Source organism: Dipodomys ordii, unplaced genomic scaffold, assembly GCF_000151885.1.
Source record: "Dipodomys ordii isolate 6190 unplaced genomic scaffold, Dord_2.0 Scaffold21, whole genome shotgun sequence".
NCBI lineage: Eukaryota > Metazoa > Chordata > Mammalia > Rodentia > Heteromyidae > Dipodomys > Dipodomys ordii.
In genome coordinates, this window is record NW_012267237.1 from 8,859,738 (window position 1) to 8,883,032 (window position 23,295).

The 23,295-nt window shown below is 38.0% G+C and overlaps 1 protein-coding gene across 1 annotated transcript in view; it reads right to left on the minus strand.

The window, feature by feature from the left end:
* Dnah5 (dynein, axonemal, heavy chain 5) overlaps positions 1 to 23,295 on the minus strand; it is a 197,962-nt gene that overhangs the window by 63,581 nt on the left and 111,086 nt on the right. The window contains exons 49-57 of the mRNA XM_013013842.1: positions 18,556 to 18,678; positions 18,145 to 18,358; positions 16,623 to 16,846; positions 14,635 to 14,833; positions 12,276 to 12,448; positions 10,212 to 10,342; positions 6,686 to 6,839; positions 5,787 to 6,054; positions 1,935 to 2,166 (exon numbers count right to left, since the gene is read on the minus strand). Coding sequence (XP_012869296.1) covers positions 1,935 to 2,166; positions 5,787 to 6,054; positions 6,686 to 6,839; positions 10,212 to 10,342; positions 12,276 to 12,448; positions 14,635 to 14,833; positions 16,623 to 16,846; positions 18,145 to 18,358; positions 18,556 to 18,678 — 1,718 coding nt within the window. The remainder of the gene's footprint in view (positions 1 to 1,934; positions 2,167 to 5,786; positions 6,055 to 6,685; positions 6,840 to 10,211; positions 10,343 to 12,275; positions 12,449 to 14,634; positions 14,834 to 16,622; positions 16,847 to 18,144; positions 18,359 to 18,555; positions 18,679 to 23,295) is intronic.

Genomic DNA, 23,295 nt, shown 5'->3' on the forward strand with positions numbered 1-23,295 from the left:
AAACAAAGGAGGAGGCTGCAATGCTTGGTAAGAAATGTACGCATTATCCTGCCCATGCAATTGTAACCCCTCTGTACAGTTTGTTCACAAATAAAATAAAATAAAATTAAAAAAAAAGAAATGGAAAGACTTGGAAAAAATTATATTAAGTGAAGTAATCCAGGCCCAAAAACACATAGGCCCCATGGTTTCCCTTATTTGCAATAACTAGTATATATCTGAATCAACCAGAAAAGGTCAGATAAGTTGATGTTAGGGAAATGAACCCTAAGATATGTATTCAAATGTGTTTTTTTTCTTTCAGGTGATTGTTTCTAACACATTTATAAGATTATTTCTTTGTTGCTTTGTATGTCTCTCCCCCATGGTATAACCCTTGCTTTCACTATATTTGAAGTTGGTATAATGTGTGGAGAGGAAGGGAAAAACAAATCGTTTAAATAGGGATACAGATGGATCCATTGCAACAATGAGATGTACAAGTCGTTATGTGGAAAACCGAACTTTACAACTTTGGTGGGGGGGGAGGATTAGGTGGAGGGTGGGAGGAGTATGGGAAAGGATGGGAAGGGGAAACAAAGGAGGAGGCTACAATGCTTGATAAGAAATGTACTCATTATCTTTCCCATGTAACTCTAACCCCACTGTACAGCATTTTCACAATAAAAGAAAATAAAAAGAAATACTAGGAAGAAAGAAACAAATTAAATATCATAACAGCTCCCGGGGGAAATGAGGTCCCTGTGTGAGGCTGACATGGTGAGTTTAAGGGCTGGAAGGTTTCAGATACCCACTCAGGTATCCTTGACAAGAGAGCCCTAGCTAATTCTGGATATATTCAGGCAGAAAAATCTGAATGTTGAAGAAAACTAACAGAGCAGACAGTAAACTGTGGGACTCACTTTGGGGAGGCAAAACATTGATTCTGAAGGAACACAGCAGCCACCCAGGCTGCTTCTAACCTGGTCACTCAGAGGGTAGGAGGAGAGGAGGAAGGAGGGAATATATGAGCTCTTCATTCCTTTCCTTGTTAAGTATTCTGAGGGTTATATCATTTGATGTCGTCAAGGTATCAGGGCATATGAGACTAGGCAGCAGTTTATTCTATGGGGCAACAATAAATCCCCTAAGTACCACAGAACATGCCTTCAAACAGGCTCAGAAAGATTTTATCTCTGGCTATTTGTCTGTCTGTCTCTGTCTCTGTCTCTGTCTGTCTGTCTCTGTCTCTCTCTGTTTCTGTCTGTCTCTGTCTCTGTCTGTCTGTCTGTCCGTCTGTCTGTCTCTGTCTCTGTCTCTCTCTGTTTCTGTCTCTCTTTCTCTGTCTCTGTCTCTCTCTCTCTCCCTCTCTCTGTTACTCTCCTTTTTTGGCAGTAATGGAGTTTGAACTCAGAACTCCACAATCGCTCAGCAGGAAATCTCCCACTTGAGCCACATCTCCAGCACTTACTTTTGCCATAGTTATTATTTACCTACCTAGAGTCTCCCATTTTTTCCCAGAACTAGCCTCAGACTTCAGTCCTCCTACCTATACCTCCCATACAACGAGGATTACAGGTGTGTACACCACTGTGTGTATGGATTCTTGGTTGAGATAAGGATTTCACTAAATGTCAAATCATGGTCTTCCTGACCTTTACCCTCTGAGCAGCAGGGTCGTACATACAATCCACAGGCATAGCTTATAAGGAGATTTCTTACAGTAAATACTATTGAAATTTGGGCTAGGCAATTCTTTCCCGGTGGGGGGGAATCTTTCCCACACAGTGAGGTTGTTTGACAGCCTTCCTGGGCATATTTAGATGCCAATCATATTCCCCAAACACCACACCAGTTATGACCAACAACCATGTCTGTAGTCATGGCAAAATGTCCAAGATGGGCAGTTCAGGCTGACCGCTTTAAAGTAACTCTGACTTGACCTTCACACTTACCTATCTGCCAGGGTTTGCACTTCCACGTGCTTTTCTGCATAGATGAACTTATAGCCCTGAATAAAGGAGAGGTATGATTTGGGCGTCACGTGGGTAGAACGTCGGAATCTCTGGAAATAATCGACACACTTCTCAGCCACGCCATCCTGAAAGGAGCCCATACACTGCACAACCTCCTTCTTAGTTTCCAAGCTGCAGTCAATCTCATAGGAAGAGAGGAAGTGTTCGGACACTAGGAAGAATAAAGCAACAGAACCTGAAACTGGGGCAAGAATCGCCATTTTCAAGGTCACCTGGATATTTTTTAAAGACTTCGACATTCCTGGAACTATATTCTGTGCTTGTAGATCTAGTTAGGTAGATCTAGGTCAGCACGTTTGACCCCAGACCTGAAACAGCAACAATTTGATTTTTTCCTTCACATATAAAACTATGGCAGATTTGAAGCCTCTCGCCCTTACTGCAGAGTAATCTCCTCCACACAGCTGCAGCTTCTGGGCGGAAGCCAGGCTGTGATACGATTTACATAAGGACAAATGTGATATAAGTAAATTGGACCTCAGTGTGCACCTGGCACTCTTGTTAAACAATCCCATTTGTTTTTTGGATTTTTTTTTTACTCAGACCCTGCAGTCCCTTACTTCCCCTAATCTGCAACTGCATTTGGCATGTGCAAATGTGCATCCATACATTGCTGTATTACTAAATATTTTAATGCCCATCTCATTCTTGTTCTTAAGCGCAGCAGTGGCCCGTGGTCAGTTCAAATGTCAGAATCCTTTAGATATACTTGGGTAAAACTCTTCTGTTAGAGGCGTTTACCTTTCCCACAATGCCTAAGAGTGGAGCAGTTCTGAGGGTGCACTTCCTGTTATAAGACTCCAGTGGAGCCACTCTTTGGAACAATTAATCTACAGTTGAACACAATGAAGGCCAGGAAGCTGAAACGTGCTTGCTCTGAGGGGGTGGAACTTATGGGGAGGTACTACAGAAAAATGGAGAAGGGAGTGGTGGGTGAATACAGTGAGAGTATTAAAAGTACACGGGTGAAAAGTGGAGCCATGTAAGAGAAGGGGATGGCGGGGTTGGGAGAGAAGGAAGGGAGATGAAGGAAGAAGGGGTGGCATCCACCAACATGAACTGTGCACATCTGCAGACATGGCAAATTGAAATCCCTTAGAGAAGAAAGAGAAAGCCATAACATAAGAACCCATCAATGAATGGCTATATATCCGTATGTATTCACATGTTATGCCCACTACAGATCCATCCCTGGGATAAGTGCCACAGCACGAAAGCGAAATATGAAACTTGATCTCAACCCCATGGAGTGTACACTCTAGTTAAAATTGTCATGGCCAAAAAATTCTTTTTGAATTATTGAAACCATTTTTATGTATCTCAGCAGAAATCATGTATGAAGATGTGTGTATGTGTGTGTGTATGTGTGTTATAAATAGGGAGCAATGTAAGGATTTGGAAAGATTTAAGCACAAAACAATGTGATTGGGTTTGTATCTTTACCATTATTCTATTAGGAATGTAAAAGACTGAAAGGCAGGTGAAAAAAGGGAGAGAGTTCACTACAAAGCTACTTGGGTTTTCTCATGGTACAACAATGATGACTTGGCATAGGACTTCAGTAAAAAGAAAGAGATTCTGCCAATATTTAGGATATGTAATTGCCATGACTTCAAAGCAGATTAGATTTTAGAGTTGAACGAAGAATAAATGTTTAAAGGAAAGAAAAGGGTTGTCCAGTTTGATGGACAATGGTGGCACCCTAGAGACAGTACCAGTTTAGTTCCAGATACTTTAAATTTAAGGACTCTGTGAGAGATCCCTGAAGAAGGATCATATAGGCATGTGAATATATAGATTCTGAGCCAGCCAACAGACCAAATTGAAAATAAGAATTAATGGGGTGTACCAGTCAAGAGCTGCAGATGCCCTCTCCTTGGGAAAGAATCTAGAGATGAGAAACACATCTCCTTGCCCTTCAGTATGGTGACTCAATAAATGCCAAGTGCAAGAAATATGTTTTCAATAAATGAAAAATAGATTCATGCATGAAGATCAAGCCACTCCCTAGTTACTGTGAGTACAGAAGAGAAATTGTCCGTGGCTCTGCGAAAGCTCGGACTGGGTCAGTGAAATGAGATTTAAAAGAAAAGGTCAGGGCTATGAGAAATTAACAAAAAGAATGAGCGATAATTTAGAAAGGATGACTGAAATAGAGATTAAATACAAAGAGCTCTGTTTCAAAGTGAATCATCTTAATCAAGGTATATTACAGTATTTATCACCTGGTATTGCTAATTTTACTATTAATTAGACCTTCCATTGCATTTCACAAAATACCTACACATGGATTATCTTACTTTCTATTAAACCTTAATAACACAGCTCTGAAATACTATTGTTGGTGCTCCGTATGCATTTCCCACCTCGAGAAATGTTTAACTCATACTTCTAGTTTCATTTAAATTTTTAAGGGGTCTTAAAAATTTTAAATCATGGGTCTATTTGCAAGCTTCTAAGACAAAGAGAAAACTGTGTTGTGCGTTTGCACTGGAGACATGTTAAAAACCTTCTGTGTTTAAGAGTCACATATTGGGAAAACATTATTGTCAATAGTACTGTGCCAACAACATTTGTTCTTCCCCAAAAGTAAGTTTATTAAACCAAAACAAAAACAGTAAAGTGCTAGATACCAATAATTTACACATATATGTATATATATATGATTAATAGCTAATAGATACCTACACAGATAATAAACTGATAGGTAGATAAATAAATGAATATATAGGTAGGTTGATAAAGATAGACTGACGTAGATCCTAACTATGGTATTGATCCTACCCCAGTACTAATTTCTTTCCACCTCTGACATATTCCTCTCCAGTTTCTCTATTCCTAAAGGCAGTAGACAGATATACCACCATCATCTTAACACAGGGTGCCACAGAACTTGAGTAGCCAAGGTTGAGATGGCCAGAGTGGTGGGAATGAGAAGACGAGGATCCATAGCTCCTCCCCTCCTCGCTCCTCCCTTCCCTGCTTTATCTAGTAGGAATACCTATCAAGCCTTCCTGGAAAATAAGTCTCTTCAGCTTAAAAATACATAACCATTAACAAAAGGTATGAAAACTACCAGATCAGGCTCCCCAGTGGTTCTGAAACTGTCATTCAGGGTTGAAATTTGACTGCCTGCAGCCTTTAAAATAGCCACAGATGGTCCCAGCAAAATTTGAAAATTAAAAATACCCCAACAAGCTCTGATAGCTCCTGCAATACTTAAATACTCCAACTTCATTACAAGTTAACAAAACACGAAGCTTTCGTGGGATGGGCGATTTAACAGAAGAGACAGCAAGACTCGCATCAGAGAAGCCCTTCTGCCAAGGACCAAAGCCATCAGAGGAGTTCTGGATAAGGTTCTTCTTGATTTACAGTACAGCAGCAACTAGACAAGTGCCCGAGGAGCACCTGGCTTTAACCGTGCTGGGGTTGGCAAGCACACTTAAAAAGAACTGTGAGCTTCACCTCAGTGCCTTCCTGTGGCACCCAGAAACTGCTGGGGATGCAACTGAGCCAAAGCGTGCAAATATCATTGAAATACTCAAACCCTCAACATTAACTCAGGGGGTACAAAGTGAAGATCTCACTCTCTGACAATCACACTCTGGGAAAAAATTAGCTGTCAAGTTAAAAAGAGCAACATCTTGTAGGAAAAAAAATAATAAATTCTTTGAACAGCTGATGAAGAGCGCTGGCTCTTCTCCATGCGGAGACAGAATGTGAAGGAATAAATCAACACAGTGAACCAGACATTTCCACCACACTAACCAGCAACTAAGGCATCCTTCGGCCACTGGCTGAACCAGTCAATCGTACATCCTGAAATAAGGGCAGGGAACTTCAAAGCTCGATTTCTAAATTTCTCCCCCACTGGTGAAAAGCAGAGCACAATATGTAGATTCTGTCGCACGCGACTCATGAAATACTCATACAAATTCTCATTGGTGGGAGGGCGTCTAGGATATTCTTTTTTCATGACTGATGTCAGATCACTGTTAATTTCATCAATTTCATCACGGGCAAAGAGGTTGGAGACCTTCAAAAGAAATACAGGAATTCACACATATGAAACAAATTAAAACCTACCACTTAATAGGTACAATGCCCTTTGTCTATTTGTGTACTTACATAAATAATAAACTGAAAGTTTTCAGGATGCAATGTACCACATTTAAAAATACATAGATAATCCTATCATTTATCGCAGTCATGGCCCTTGAGGAGGGCAAAATGGTATCCTATCTCATTAGCTTTCTTTCTAACCTCTTTTTTTTCCATTTGTCATCTTGAGCAATAATTCTTTGAGTGTTTTAAATGCTTAGCTCTAGATTTTCCAGTGAATCTTTATTCTTCAAAACTCCCCTACCAAAAGGCGTTGTTTACTTAATCAAAAAGAACAATAACAGATGGAGAGAGAGAGGCTGGGTGAATCGAGTCCTAATACTCAATATATACTGGTCCTCTACTCAATATACCTGGTCCCTGGAGGTGATGGGTGGGCCACATAAGAAAGGAGAAGAATGATGGAAGGGGTGACACTGGTCCAGATGCAGTATACTCATGCATTGACATGTTGACCTGAAACCCATCTGTGCAACTACATGAACAATGATAATAAATAAATTATGAAAGCATAAAAAACAACACATGAACAAGTGGGCTCCTACCTCACCCGATGACAGGACATTATTCATATATTCCAAAAACGACTCATCTTTAATCTCATTGTCTGTGAAAATGAAGGTGATTCCTCTTCCTTGCTGACCAGCTGTCCGGTATAAAACCTTCAGGTCTTCCATCAGATTGGGTGTGTTGTAGGACCTAGAGGATCATTGTCATTATGGCATCAGATAGAATATCTTGGGAAGCAAACATAACAATGTTTTATGCTTTATTGGGCAAGTTCAGGGGGGAGGAGGAAGTAGACCATTGAAGGGAGGAAAGGAGTCATAAAATTCAATGTATATTCAATGCATATAAAAATCAACAAAATTGAGGGTTGGAGGGAGGGAAAGTAGGAGAAAATTGAGTTACTTATGTAACTGAAACCCCTCTGTACATTACCTTGACAATTAAAAAGAATCAACAAAATTGAGGGAAGGGTGGGATGGGAGGGATGAGGGAGCATCATGAAAGTGATGTTCAAGACGCGCTGTATTCATAACCTGCTTGGTTGAATAGAAACTCCTTTGTACAACTCCTTATTGACAATTTTTTTAAAGTCAGCTTGAACAAAATATAATTTCTTATCATAAGCAAACATCATTTGAATGTAAAAGCCATTTCTCATTTTGAAAATGCGCTGACAATGATATTTGTTAGAAATGATCATAAGAAGATTTATGAAGCACTCATCTGTAACTGGTATTATTGAAAGCATCTCTGAGAAATGAAACAAAAGTAAACTCAAGCTTTCATTCTATGAAGAGAAGAGATGCCCTGTTATAAATGATCCCTAACATTATTCTTGTACACGGAACTCTGAATTCCACATAAAAGTTTTCTGAGACATCAGTATACTGTAGCAGAATACAGCTGTAGCTGGAAACATGAAATAAATCCCACCACAAATCTGCTTTCACTTTGTATGTCCCTCCCGCAAAGTATAACCTATACTTTCACTGCATTTGATGTTGGTATAATTTGTGGAGGGGAAGGGAATAAAACAAAAATCGTTTAACTAGGGATACAGGTGGGCCCATTGCAACAATGAGATGTACAAGTCGTTATGTCGAAAAACGAACTTAACAACTTTGGTGGAGGGTCGGGGGAGGTATGGGAGGGGGGAGTGGAGGAGGATGGGAAGGGGAAACAAAGGAGGAGGCAACAATGCTTGATAAGAAATGTACTCGTTATCTTGCCCATGTAATTGTAACCCCTCTGTACGGTATTCTTACAATAAAAAAGTAAAAAAAAAAAAAAAAAGTCTGCTTTCACTCCTCAAAGTGATCTCTAGATGGAAGTTAACCTATAATCAAGAAATGTTAGAGAAGTATCAAAACAGTAGTCTGTAACTACCAAAAGTATAAATGAAAATATTTCAGTTCTAGAGACTCACGTTTATTAAATTGTTATTTCTCTTTTGTGTCATTAAAAGCTTAGAAAAAAAAGAAAGAAAGAAACTTTCTTAAAAATTCAAGCCCCACAACTGACAAAAAAAAATCCAGAACACAGAGACAAAGAGCTGTCTGATTTTCTAAAGGTACTAAAGGTACTATATTGTTCTATATCCTGTCTTTTATTTAAATCTGTAAACTAAACTCTGTTTACAAATACCACAATTATGCATCGGTGTTTCTAGAAGACTCCTATTTTTCGAGAAAAATAAAAGATAGGTCTAGACCCAATGACTAGAACACAGACACACTTTACTCCTTTTGGGGGGCGGGCAATACAGAGGGGGGAGCTATCCCTGAGCCTTTGTGTTCACGGCTACCATTCCATTTCTGGCATTTGGATCTTGATGCTTTTAATTGCAGATAAGAGTCTCAGGGACTTTGCTGCACAGGCTGACTTCAAAACTTGACCCTCAGATCTCACTCTCCTGATTATCTAAGATTACAGACATGAGCCACCAGCACCTAGCCACAAAATCACTTAAAAAATATAGCTCAACTCTGAAGCAAAAACACAAAGAAAAAATACTTTGTTCAGCTCCCATTGACAGGAAGAACATTTTTAGCCAGTTCCCCCTGTCTTAAGGGGCAACAGCCTCAAACAATGACCAGAATGCTTCCCAAGTATGAGGAGCCTACATTCCAGCCTGCACCACAGCGGTGCAGAGACTAAAGGAGGCTGGTGCAGAGACTTGAAGGTTGTGTGAAGGCCTTGCTTCTCCTTTCATTGGGAATGGATTATTCCCAGTATGGCAGGCAGGAAAACCAGCTCATCACTGCGGGAGCTGCTGTGGGGTGTGTTTCCTGAGGCATTACAATGCACTAGAAGCAGCACTAGACTAGAAACTAGTTTTACTGGCAAAATCTTGCAACCAGGTTTTGGCTCTGTCTCAGACATCAGGCAATACATAGCCTCTCTGAAGTTCAGCTGCATGGTGGACTATCCCTCCTGATCTCCAAACCCCCCCCCAAATTCTTCAGAACACCAAATTAGCTCATTCATGTAAAAGTGCTTTGGAAACAATTAAACTCTTATACCAAATAAGGGAACAAAATCTGAGTCCAATTCTTATTTTGCGCAGGTTCGATCCACAAACTGCAAATGGTATTTCTGTGTGTCCTGGTACTTGAATAAAGCATAAATCTTTCAGTTAATTCTCCCTCAAGAGCCAGGCACTGGTGGCTCATGCCTGTAATCTGAACTACTCAGGAGGCTGTGATCTGAGGATCATGAAACTCTTATCTCCAATTAACCACCAGAAAACTGGAAGTGGCACTGTGGGTCACAGTGGTAGAGTAATTTCTCAGAGACAGAGCCCAGGCCCTGAACTCAAGCTCTACTGACAAAAAAGGGTGGGGGGTGGGCCTAGTGGGAGGCAGTTAAGGCATTGGGAGAAGGGGTGTTTCCTGGAAGCTGATATTGAGACCCTGGCATTCAATCTCTGTCTTTTTTCTCTTCCCAGTTGCCACGACGTGAGCATCTTTGCTCGTGCCCCATCCCTCACTCTGACCTTCAGCCTCGCCACAGGTCCAGAACTATGGAGCTATCCAGACACAGGCTGAAGCCTTTGAAATTGGGAGGTGAACTAAAGCTTTCCTCTTTTTATATTCATTATCTCAGATATAAAAAGCTGACTATCATAGCCTGTTCCCCTAGCCAGCACTGGGAACAGAGTCTGCATACAATAAATATTTTGAAGTGTCTGGATGAGTAAATCAATGCAAAAATGTTTCCCCTATTTTTCTCCTGTATTAGCTTTGAAATCTGCACTATCACTCATGAAGAGCAAATGTCTTCTAAAACGCAACAAAAAAAAAAAAAGAGTGCATGTGAAGTTCCTGTTGCATATACCAGAACAACAACCAGGGAGAAATGTCTCAAAAGCAGGTTATTCATGTGAAATATTCACACTCTGTGGAGAAGGTTGAAAGGAGAAACTATATCAACGTTCCAGAAGGAAGAAACCACTGCCTCTTAATGACTATAAGAAAAATACATGCTTAACTTCAGGTGACCTCTGGGAACCATCTTTCAAAATCCATTTTAGGTGAAAGTATAGGCTTGCTTGCTTTTTACCTTGTCAGAGTGACCTGGAAAGAAGCGTAGCCAGCGATGAAGGAAGCCAACCTGGTCAGGCTCTGCTTCCCTGACCCGCCCACCCCAACCAGGAGGGCGTTTCCCCGGGGCATCCGGATCACTCGAGAAATCTATAGCAGGGAAACAGAAAGAGTAGTCAGCTTTCCACCTGTAAATACCCCGTCTTCCCTCTGTATTCAATGTAAGAGTGAGGCCACTGTGGAAACCATGCGTCTCAAAATCAGATTTCAGCCATCGGCTGGTGGAAGGAATGGGGAAATTTCTGAAATACAGCACAGTGTGCAGGCACAAGTCAGGGTGGGAACTGTGGGGCATATTTAGGAGCCCAGGGACTGCAAATGAGAAAGGTCAGCACACAGTCCATGATGTGACCGGCTCTGTTTCTGAGAAGATAAAGAAAAAGGCCTTTGAGGTATGCTTTAAGTTTTGCATTGAAATGCCCTTTTCATTCAAAAACAGACTCTTCTTCTTCATGAATTCACCATTAGCATTATTCATTTAGAATGTTTTTAACCTTCCCTTTAATTATCAAATATGGCTGAAAAATCTACTCTTCATGAAACACTGAACTTCTAACTGATTACAAAACTGCTATTTGTTGTTTGGCTTGGAAAGACTGTGATTCAGTATAGATCAATGTCTCAGTTGTCAGGCTAAGCACCTTTGTAATAAGAGGTCCAATCCCAAAGCAGCCCCTCTGTCTTCCTCTTTCTCCCAGACTCAATGCAGCCTTACATACATATTTTCCTTGCCCTCTTTCCTAGAACGAACAAACGCAGGTAGGCAACCCCCATTTTCACATGGAAGCTCTCAAACCCTTCCAGTTCTAAGATCAATAAGAGGATCTAAGATTTCCAGAGGAAACGCATATTTATGAGATGATTCTTCATGTAAAGGAAGTAAACCTCAAACTGCCTCCTTTCTAACTGAAAGGATATAATCTGAAAAAAGCAACCGTGGTCAACAAAGGAAGAATATCAACAGTGGACTTCACATGACATATCTAAGTAAACGAATATATTTCACTTCCAGCATTGATGGCCACTTTATCCTAAAAAGTAGATACTGTAATGAAACTAGGAGAGAACTTTCCCAGTAGACATCATTTCAATCAAATTTTCATCTGCTCAAAGTGTTTCTGCCCTGGTTTTAAATGATCATTTTCAATTACTGTAAAATACCCATAACCAAATGTATTATCATAAACACTATGAAGTGTATAGTTTAATACTATTAGATAGTGTTTTTTTTTCATCTTGGAGAACTGAGACTACAAATACACCCATTCACCACCAATTCCTAGTTAGTTCCCCCCTCCACCCCGCCCCTAGACATCTGCACTCGGCTTGATGACTTGGTCATTTTGAATCCTCTATGTACCCAGCGTGAACTGGATCCTACAGCATTTGCCTGGCTGGCTTCTTTCACTTAACTCAATGTCTTCAAGGCCAGGCACTCCTTTTATAGTGATATTCATTACATGACTTTTTCAAACATGGCAGCCTTCTCCTAGGTTTTGTTTTGTTTTGTTTTTGGGGGGGTCCGGTCATGGAGCCTGAACTCTGGGCCTGGGCACTATCCCTCAGCTCTTCAGCTCAAGGCTAGCGCTCTACCACCTGAGCCACAGCACCACTTCCGGCTTTTTTTTTACTTTTTGCTTATGTGGTGCTGAGGAATCGAACTCAGGGCCTCAGGCATGCAAGGCAAGCGCTTTACCACTGAGCCACCTTCCCAGCCCTTCTCCTAGGTTTTGAACTCGAATATCAACCACATTAATCCCATGCAGTAAAATCACAGAGCTGGAAGCAGTATAGAATACTGAATGAAATTAGCACATCACACACTGGAAGTGTGCATGCTCTTATTTTAAACTTATAAGGTGAGACCTGACACATTCAGTGTGGAAATGAAACTGGAATATAGCCTTGCGTTTGCTTTGAAATTCATGTGCTTCCAGGAGATGAAAAGAAAGCAGGAGGGGTATGTGGTATGAGAGCAAGCGTCAATCACACTTTGACACGTTTCTGGGCAAAGCCACTGTACCTTCACTAAGTGGATCATGGCGTCGGCGAAGAACACCATATCCATGCCAGCGCCACGGACACTCTCATTGTACAGTTGCAGGAACATGTTCAGACGCTCTCTCAGGTGATCAAAGGATTCAATTGGTTCGTAAATTTTGGGCATTTCAGCATCTGTCTCCTCAGGTGTTTCTCCTTTGGTAAGGAAGAAGAATCTATTTAGCTTCTTCACATTCCTGGACTTCACCACTAACTTCAACACTTGTGTCTCTGTAATTCAGTGCTACATAACATCAATTTCCAATACAGTGTTATATTATGTACTTTTAAGGGAAGAAAAGAAGGAAGTGGTAAAAGCATTAGGATTTTTATGATTCTATGTAAGCCTAGTTCTTTCTGGTCTAGCCAGTTTCACGTAATACTGTGTTCACTGAATTTAGTCACAACCCACAATTGACCAAAGTTTCTCCCAGAGATATGAGTTTAATGGTAGAAATGAAAGTCAAAAGTACAGGCAGAGTTAATGTCAAAATCACAAGGAAGGTCAAGCATCACATGACTCTTAAATAAGATTATAAAGGAAAAGGTCATTATACTTTCCCAGAATAGTATTATGATTGAGAAATTCTAAGTTAATTGTGAAAACAGAAGTAATATTTAGGAAATGAAAGGGAAAGGTTAAGAAAAATAGTTTCTTAAATAAACATTGCATTATGTCACTGGAAAAGTGAATTAAAATCAAAAGACTGTTTAAAAGTCTAAAGCTCATGATACACAGACTTAATACTTTTTCAACATGAACTATAAAGATTAATGCCAATAGTGCTATATAAATTCACTGTCAGTTGTACTTACAATTGGAAAAAGTGATACTGTAATTTAATATACCAAAAAATAACTTAAAAATTCACTGGGCAACAGAAGAGTAAGTAGATTTTCCAAATCTTATAGTACGTAGTTATCTTAAGTGACCTAGTCAATATAATCAACCTCTTTATGATAAAACAGGGATTCTGGCTTATTTGCAAAGCTCTCCCTCATCAAGCTTAAATACTCACAACGTGTCCATCCATACTCAGTTCAAGCTTGGAAAAGCAAAATGGTTTAAAGTCACAGAAGATTATATGTTCCACTCTGAAATCTGTCCTGTCCCCTAAAGCTAGGCTCTATTCCTTGAAAATCACAACCTATTAATTCTCCTTCTAAATTAGAGAAAATAAAATACAAGGAAGGATAATAGATAAATGCAACAGATAAATTCTAATTATTTTGTGTCCTTATGAGATTTTGTTATGTATTTGACTTAAGATAAAATACATTTATTCACTTCTTTCTGATTACACAGCCAACAAAACATCACTTTGCAACTGTCAGTCCAAAATGTTTTGTTTGTGTTTGTTTGTTTTATTGATCCTCCTGCCTCAGCGTCCTGAATGCTTAGGAGTACATGTGTGTCCCACCAAGCCTGCCTGGCACTCAGATAATTTTCACAAGTCATACATATTGTTACCCAAATTAATCAGAGACTGCCTGACCACTTGCAACCATTTTGACGATGTAAATAGTAGGCACTTTAATATGCCTTTTAAATTATGCAAATTAACTTTAAGATTCAGTTACAGCTTTGGAAGAAGCTATTAAATGAAAGAATAATTCTCCAGGCCCAGTTATTTCTGAGGGTAAGTAATCAGAGCACTACCTCTTTTCATTAGAAAAGTCATAAATCACAATTTTTCATGGAACCATAAGCACAGAAGTTTGCCTTCATGTTATCTGGCTCTTTGTAATTATATTGTGTGGCTTCTTACAATTTGAAGGATTTTCTTTTTATTTTCAACATTCAGATGACCCTAATAACCATTCTTATTTTTGTATCTTTTAGTTTCTTGTAACTGTAGTAGTCCACAGATAGCCATGGGACTCCACAGATAATATTTTATATATATAAATATATATATTTTTATATATATATATATTTTTATATATTTATAATATTTATTCCCCCACAGGACCCATGATACACATATTCACCTTTCTATTTTTATACATGAGAATGTATAATGTTCAGTGGTATCTAGCTAATGTGTACTGATTCCTTCCTCAAACATACCTCTGATAGATTATACATACTTAGGTACTTTCTTCTACTCTATCCTGCCTTCCTACTTTATTTAGAATAATAAGCACATTATTCATCTTTGAACTCCATGATCACTCATTTATCTACCCACGCTACATTTATTGGTGACCTATTTTGTCTCAGGCTTGTTTCAATAGTTGGTTAGGCATAAACTCAACTTCAGGAAACTTCTGTCTTCCCCTTAAGAATCTCCCGTAGGAACACTGTTTAGAGAATTTCAAACTCTGCTTCAATAGTTTACCTGTAGCTTCAGGTGCATCCCTCAAGAAATCCACAAAGTAAGAATCAATTCCACAATCCACCACAAGTTTTTTCTCTTCACCAAACTCCTCCTCTACCAAGTTAGCCAAAGCCTTATCAAACCAGGCCACATCAGCAGACACTGTGAAACGGTCTACGATCACACGCTTGCATTCATGTTTCCAAAGCTGTAACAGTTCCTGTTGATAATGTGATAAAATAAGTATTTGGGAATGATAGGAAAGTTAACCTGAGTTTTTATAGAGAATCTATACTTAAGATGTAATACTTTTAAAAGTTAAGATTAATATTGATCAAGATGCATGGCACTTGTAAATTGAACTTATCTGTACAATTAATTACTTAAATATAAATATGATTTCTATATATAATATATATTATATATGACCATATATAATTTCTATATATAAATATAATATTTACTTCAAATTAGTCTCATTCAATTATACTAATGGGAAAGTAGAATTTATTCTTTTGCAGTTCTCTAAATTTAAGCAAAATGCTTACACAAAACAATAAGTCACTCCAACCAGCAAACTAATATCCTCAGAAAGGTTTAGAGATTATGCTAAATGAGTCTTTTTTGATACATACTTTTATGGTGGACAAAACACAATTATCTGAACAGAGAAATCACCCTGTCTGGGTGAAACACGGCCCAAAGTTCACTGTATGTTGAGAAAATTGTGTTATACCTTTGGCACAATAGAAAAAAAAAAGCTTGTCTTCTTCATTATTTGTTCCCAAAGACTAGTGAAAATTCTTTACCTTGATTAATGGTTGTAGCTTAGAATACTATATAACTAATGATTAAATGCTGTTGGGAGGCCAGAATAGCAAAGTACAGTGGAATATGCTCAACAGTTCCATTAAGACAGAAGTTTATTATGATTTCAATTGCTGAGATTGTTTAAGCTGATTTGAAATACACATCAAAAAGGAGAAATTGGCTATCCAGATACTGGATAATATTTAAGAATCAGAATCACATTCTACAATTCTGTGAATTCATTAATAGTATTGAAGAAAACCTCAACTTAAAAATATCCACTGATACTAAGCTGTCTCTCAATTCTCTGTTATAGAACTGTGAGTTTTCCCCATTAATGTCTACTCTTCAAAAGTTAGCAAGTTATCTATTTATGAACATCTGGAGCAGGGCTGAAGAGTTTTTCAAAGGTCAACATTTGATGTGCTTGATGACATTTTATTGTTTAATGACCTTTTGTTAATAATTCAATGCTCTAAATGATGGGAGAAGTCCCCCATACCCCTCTGGTCACCTAGCACCTCAGCTCAAGAGAGGCTGGAAAAGAGGCCAAATTGGCTTTAGCCAACCACCATGCTTTGCAGGGAGACAAAGGCAGATTGGATTTTCAGCATAGCACTCTTACATCTAGTGGAATTCTTATAATACTGAGAGCACCCTGTTCAGTACACAGACAAATGCTTATTTTTTTATTAAATGAATTTTCAACTCTGCTTCTTCTTTTATATTTTTAACAGCATGGAAAATTATTTGAGTGTATCTAGTTATACAAACCAGATCATGGATGGTTAACAAGAAATGGTTTCTTTCATTCTGACTGTTTATTTACAGACATAATTATATGTTTAGTTTAAAAAGTCAAACTTAAAATATGAAGACTAATAATATCACAGTATACAAAAATATAAACGAAAATGAATTGGTTTTTTATTTTTAGACATTATAAATAATTGTGTATATTATTTCCTTAAATATATGTCTAGAATAATTGGAACTTAAGTTTTCATACATATATACATATTTACTTTTCCCTTTTTCATGATAGCTGATGACCAAATGAAGAAACGTATATGCATGCTGAAGAGCCCTAAAATGCTTTTTGCAATTCACATAAAAGTCAAAACTAGTAAAAAAAAAAAATCTAGGTCGTAGAATAAATGGCACTGTTACTTCATTTTTCTCTACAAAATATCTCTTACATCTGGTTCTTTGATGACCTCTGAAGTGGTGTTCAGCATTCCCTGCCAGATCCTGGAAAGATCTCGAAGGTTGAACACGTAGTGGAACTTGGCAGGTGTGGGGAGCATCTTAACCTTGGTCTTCTGCCACAGGCAACGGGTCAGCGGTACCAATTTCATGACAGCATCTCTCACTTCCTCTGAGAAACCCCGCTGGGTACAGTAATGGCCAACTCCAATCACTCCTGCAAAGGGAGTAGATCATAACATTTTGACTCATCAATCAAAGAAATTCAGTTAAACTGAAAAGCACTACAATGCAAAATTTGAACAAATGCAATTATACATTAAAACAGCCACATAAGAAAGAAAATTGAATTAATTTAAGTAATCAGTGAATTAAATTTATTTAAGTTAGCATTCATATTACTAAACATTGAAAAGATGCTACTAAAAGAGTGAATTTATGGTCCACTGATAGAGCTCTTGCTTAGCATGCACAAGGCCCAGGATTCTAACCCCAGCACTATAAGGAAGATGTAGGGAGAAGGAAGGAGAGAGAGAGGATAAGACAAAAGGGAGCTGCTATTACTAAAAACTCTACCTACATTCATTTAATATAATTAAATGAGCAGCGATAATACATTTATAAAGCTGATTTACAAAAATATGAAAACATATTTACAAAAAGAATTTGCCATTCTGCTGTTTCTTTTCTGTGCATTATTAAAAATCTGCATATAGTTATGCACAAAAATTCCCAAGACTTAAAGACTAATTAAAAACCACCATAGTCATTCTTTCGTATCCTCTTTACATTTCTTGAGTTTAGATAGTTCAGTTGTCATTTGGTTTCCAAATCTCGCCACTGCTGTGACTGGAGGCAGATTACTGCCACGCTCTCCTAGCCTGAGGGGACTAAGATGACATTTGCATCTGCCAGAAATTAATTAGAGTAGCCTTCATGAGTTTTTTCTCAATAGCAGTTTCAGAGAGTATAAGTTGATATCTCATAGGGAGTTGTTCACAAATTTCTATTTTTTCCATGAAGAAAATCATTCCAAAATCAATCATAAAGACATTTTCTTTGTTGAGTTAAATATATATGGTTGTATATTAGGCTGATGATCCTTAAAGTAAATTATCTTTGAAGAAAACATATTTAATTGGCCAATAACCAATTAAAATTCTGTCAATTCTGATAACCAGATGGGGGCAGTTACCTGCTCTGTGAACCACCATTCCTTTGGACAAAACTCTTATATGAGTTGCCTAAAAAAGCAGCAACATCTAGCTTTAACATAAAATAACTGTATCTAGACATGCCATGAGGAAACCATCTCATCCCCAAATTCATTTCAACCTTAGTCTTCTTCCTGACATAAACTGTTGATAGTCACTTAAGTTAAATCAAGATACGTTGTATTCACAAACTGCTGTGTTAAATGGCCACTCCTTGGTACAACTCCTCCCTCTGAGAGGAGATTTTCTCCTGGGAACATGACCAGGTATTCTTCCATTCCCCGTGCCCCATCCATTTTACCAAAGATCTTGTCCATGGAGGCGTCCGAAGGCAAAGTGCAGTTAAATATGGAGAAGTGCCTCTTGAGTCTTTGGGGTATGTCATTGCGTCCACCCCCAGGATGGATCATGGCAGCCACGAACTGGATGTCCACCATGCTGGTAAACTCCCCAGGCTTCTCTAGGTTATAGAATCCATTTTGCTCCATCAGCTGTCGTACTATCTCATTAGTAACCTAAGGAAGACAACTTGCAAAGTGAAAATGCCCTGCATTAAAATGCCCTGCATAGCCCTACACTCTTTGAATGCTCCAAAGGATGGATGAACATTGGAATTCAAGAATTGTAGGCTATAAACGTGCAACGTGTTTACTCATCAAAAAAAAATCCATGCTCGATTAAAGAAATGAAATGCATAATAGGATCAATGTACCTGATCTCCCCATTCATTGATTATTGGCATATTCACATCATCAATAAATATAGTCATCTTCTTTCCTGCTGGAGGACCATAAGTTGTACCCATCCGTTTATCCACATAGCTCTCTATTGTCCTCTGTTAAATAATAAGCCAACATAATAGACTGAGAAAGCTCTCTTACATCATGGTCAATTACTAAAAAAGCAAGCAAAACAAAAGCCAAAACACTCACAGAAACAAAAATTTAGAAATCTTGAATTGACAAGAATTATTCAGATAAAGCCAGCCATGTCAAACACTTCCTAAAGCACCAAAACTATTTTTATAATGTTTACAACCTTTGAAAATCTGTTTCACTTTAGGAGTAAATGAAGTTCTGATCAATATAAAATCTGAATGTGATCAAATTCTTCTGTCCTTTCACGGGATTTAATTTTGTCTTATGGTGTCCATACAGATGACACCATAAACCCCCAGTACTGGAAGACCCCAGTCATGAAAACCTTATCCTAGAAATCAAAGATAAAGCTGAAAAGGGCTACTGCCTAAGAAGCTTTTTAAATCTGTTTCTTGAGCTGCATAGACCAAGGAGTATGCGCCTCGGAGAAGGAAGCCAAACTGATGCCTGTTACCTCACCCAATCCAGGAAGATGCAATCACACCAAATGACTTCTCAGTCTCCAGGTCAGCATGGGAAAAGAACAAAGCCCACTCATGTCTCTGCCATCATTCCTACAGTCTGAAATTTACGTGGTAGAAGAAGAGACTCATTGTGTTCTCTTAAAAGCCTTCTTGTCAATGAAGAAAAGAACATTAAAACTGACTGGAGAGACTTTAAAGGAGTAGGGAAGGTGGATGGGGAAGGATCTCAGACTCCTTCCATGGTATGATGATGTGATGTGGAAGTCAGTCAATCATTTACAATGTATGTGGCGAGAGTCTAGCACAGAGGAGAAAACACAGAGGCTTCAAGTCCTTGGTCTCTTCAAGCTCAAAATCCTAAAGCCTTCACGCCATCCCTACAAGGGTAGCAATGAACTCATACATCATTTCAAATCATGTTGGAGATGACATGTAAATACAGGAGAGAAAGTAAAGGTTTGCAGAGATCAAATGAATTGTCCTCCTATCCAAAAGTTTTATTTCATGATAAAGGGTAAACCAGTTAAAAATGATTTTTTAAATCAAGATCCAACTATAAAATCCACCAAGATGTAACAAAAAAGCAATATACATGTCCTTGGAAATCTTTGCAGTAATTGTAAACTGTAAGTTTCCATCGCCATTTTAATGAGTAATAACAAGTGATGTGAATTTTTTCATCATTTTAATGGAAAGATATGTAAATGTTGCACCGCTCATTCAATTACAAAACAACCCTCCCATGAAATACTATAACAGCAAAAAGAATTTCATATTCCTCTGACATAAAAACACACTGTTTAATGTTCTAGATTAAATTTAGCTCTGCTTTTCAATGAATTTAAATGCATAAACCAATTAATAATCTCCTGACAACCCCTGTAGCAAACCCAGGTCCTTCCCATTAATAGACATTCCTGTGTCTATTAATAAGAATTCTTTGGCATGTGAAGATTTTATGTCTCGTGGGCCTCTCAAAGAGATAAAAAGCCACAGGTGGGATAATTAGAATAATACATTTAGAGTTATACCTATACTTTATTTCCTTTTGTTATGGACCTAATCTCTTGGAAATGGCAGGAAATGACTAGGAAGCTTTCTATGTTATAAAGTGCTAAATTCTCCACCCCTTGCTCTTACACACAAACAAACAAAGAAGGAGAAGGTAAAGCTGCTTTTAAGCTTGGAAGTTGAAACTTTCTTCTGGTTGTGGATTGCTGTCTATTTACAATTGCCTAATGAATTTTCAGGTTTGGTAGGACCTGCCTGAAGGCCTGAAATACAATAGCTATATCATCTATTGGGACATTTAGAAAAACTGTCCATTTAGATTGCTGTCTCTTACTGGACTTCAAACTTGGATAACCCATAGATAGCATCATAAAAATCAACATATCCAAATACCCTTTAAGTATTCTTCACAAAGTTTGCCATCTTCCCTTCCCACTGATGGTTAACCTCAGATATTGACACCAATTAACTAACTGCCTAACCAAACATTTTTACAGCTAACATTGCTAAGTTCATGATACTGTATTGTCTACATTGCTTTTTAATATAAATTCTCCTCTCAAAACAATGATATACACTTGATCATTTATTTGTCTTTCTCACAAAGGTTAACATTATAACATCTCCAGTTGGTAGGTGATAGAAAACCCTATTACCCGTCAATCCTGCATACTTCTTTATATGTTATATAAAATATCTATGCTGCAGGACTATATAAAATTATCTAGAATTCTCAATCTTCTCAAATAAATCAGTGGATGGTTAGTATATGAGTTCCCATGTTAAAGGCTTGGTTCTCACAGCAATGGTACTGGAAGTGCTGGACCTTTACATATGGTCTTTGTGGAAGGTGGGAATACCCATGAAGAAGATGGGAGGACTCCAGTCTCTCAGTCTTGGTCTTCTTTCTGATCCATAATGTAAGTCATTTATTTTACCATGTTCTACTGCGAAGGGCCCAAAGCAATGAGATCACCCAGTGTTGGACTAGAAACTCTAGAGATGTAAGCCAAATAATTTTTAATGTTACTTTGGCTATCATGACATAAAGTTAACTAATAAAACTGTCTAATGACCCTTCCACATACTCTTCACAAGCTTTCTTCTGTGTTCCTACCTCATCTCCTGACAGTGTAGTGTGAACCGTCATGCAGTTAAGAAAGTCACGTAGGTCTATTCATTTCTCTAATTATTATCTCTTTCCTCTCGAGATGTCTGGAATGCAGGCACCCTGTGTATCTTACTTCTCTTTGCATCCTCAGTGCCATGAAAGTGTCTAGTACTATATATTTGTCAGTAAATATGTGATACATGAGCAAATAAATACAAGAAACCAGTGTCATCCTTGACTTTCCTCTCTCCTTCTCTCCCTGACACTTCTCCTCCAACAGTATCTAATCAGCTGACTACAAGTCCCATCAATTCACTCTTTAGACACCATGCTGGTGCATCTCTGTTCAGTTCCACACTCACTTCTATATTATGGTCAAGCCCAACCTCCCACTGAGAAACCATGCAACTGTCTACTCTTGGGTCTCTCCAGTTACAGCCATCTTTCTCCCATCCTATTTTCCACTCTGCAGCTAAAGGGAACTCTCTAAAGCACCGTGTAGCCCTGTTAACCCTTTACGGGACTCCAATGACTACCTTCAAGGAACTCTGTGATGCCAGCCATTAATCCCTAAATAGTCCTGCTCAATCTCTTGGTTATGGTCCCTCAATGTCTGGTCTCTAATGTCTCTGTAGTTCACACAGAATACACTAAGAAATGACGCTTGTCTCTGGCTAAATATTCATTATTGAAGTCTTATTCACGTATTCCTAGTGAATTCATTTCTAAGCCAAAAATAACAGGATTAGCATTAGCTAAACACAATTTATGACATACTGACCAAGATGAAAGATTTTCCATAATGTCATTTCCTTCAACCTACCTATTGATTTTTTAAAAACTGAAATCTCTGACAGAGAACTGCACGAAGGGAAATCTATACTTTTAGAGATAAGCAATAACTTTACTCTGAAAGTAAAAAATCATAGTATGACATCACCTTATGCATGTTATAGCTCTAAATAAGATTCTGGTCTTATTGTCTGTGTGTACAAAGATGGAATATAAATACTAACTCCATTATGTGACTGACTTATTAAGAAGTAAAAATGAAGTAGTAAGAAAACTAAGTATGTTTATGAGAGAAGGAAAACTCTCACCTTTGCTCTAAGCTCGAAACTATAAATTCAGAAGTACTTCAATTTCTTGAGTTAATTTCTTAATAGACAATTCAATTCATAAAAACTGATATAATGTAAACATTAAACTCCCCCTAAAATAATGGCCAACTTGCATTGGACGGGGTACTGACAGAATCTTATATAATTGAGGAGAGAAGATGCTTGCATTGGAAGGGGTATTGGCAGAGTCTCATACAATAATAAAAGGAAAAGCTAGCATTGGAAGCTGTACTGGTAGGGTCTCCTATAATTGAAGAGATTGTTCATTGCCCATTTCTTGGCTTTGTCTAGCTCCCAACTGGCTCTGTGAATAGGCCACGATACAAAATTTTCTAACGTGAATGGTCTACACAACAAGTTTGACTGAATTTAAATCCAGAATAAAAATATGTTAAGCTACTTTTTTCACTTATCAATTTTGGACTTCGTTTGCTACTTAACATTTCTGAATAATAATTCAGGATTAAGTGTGTATATAAATATATGTATGCCATATATGCATATATATGTATATGATATATATGGGTCTATGACAAAAGAATGCATACAGTTAATTCATTATAAAAATGTAAATGTTTATTTCTATGTGAATCTCTGTGTTTAAGCACCTAAGTCATTTTTTATCAAAACTGCATACAATTAAACCAAAATATAAAATGTACTTGATTTTAGGTCTATATATGTTATATTTGCCAAAAGATAAAAAATAAAGAGCTTGGTTTCTGTATGCCAATAATGAGAAAAGTGTGGCTGAAATTAGGAAAGCATCTCCATTTGTAATAGCCCCACAAAAAATAAAATACCTAGGAATTAACTTAACTAAAGAAGTGAAGGACCTCTATGATGAAAACTTTAAAATCTTGAAAA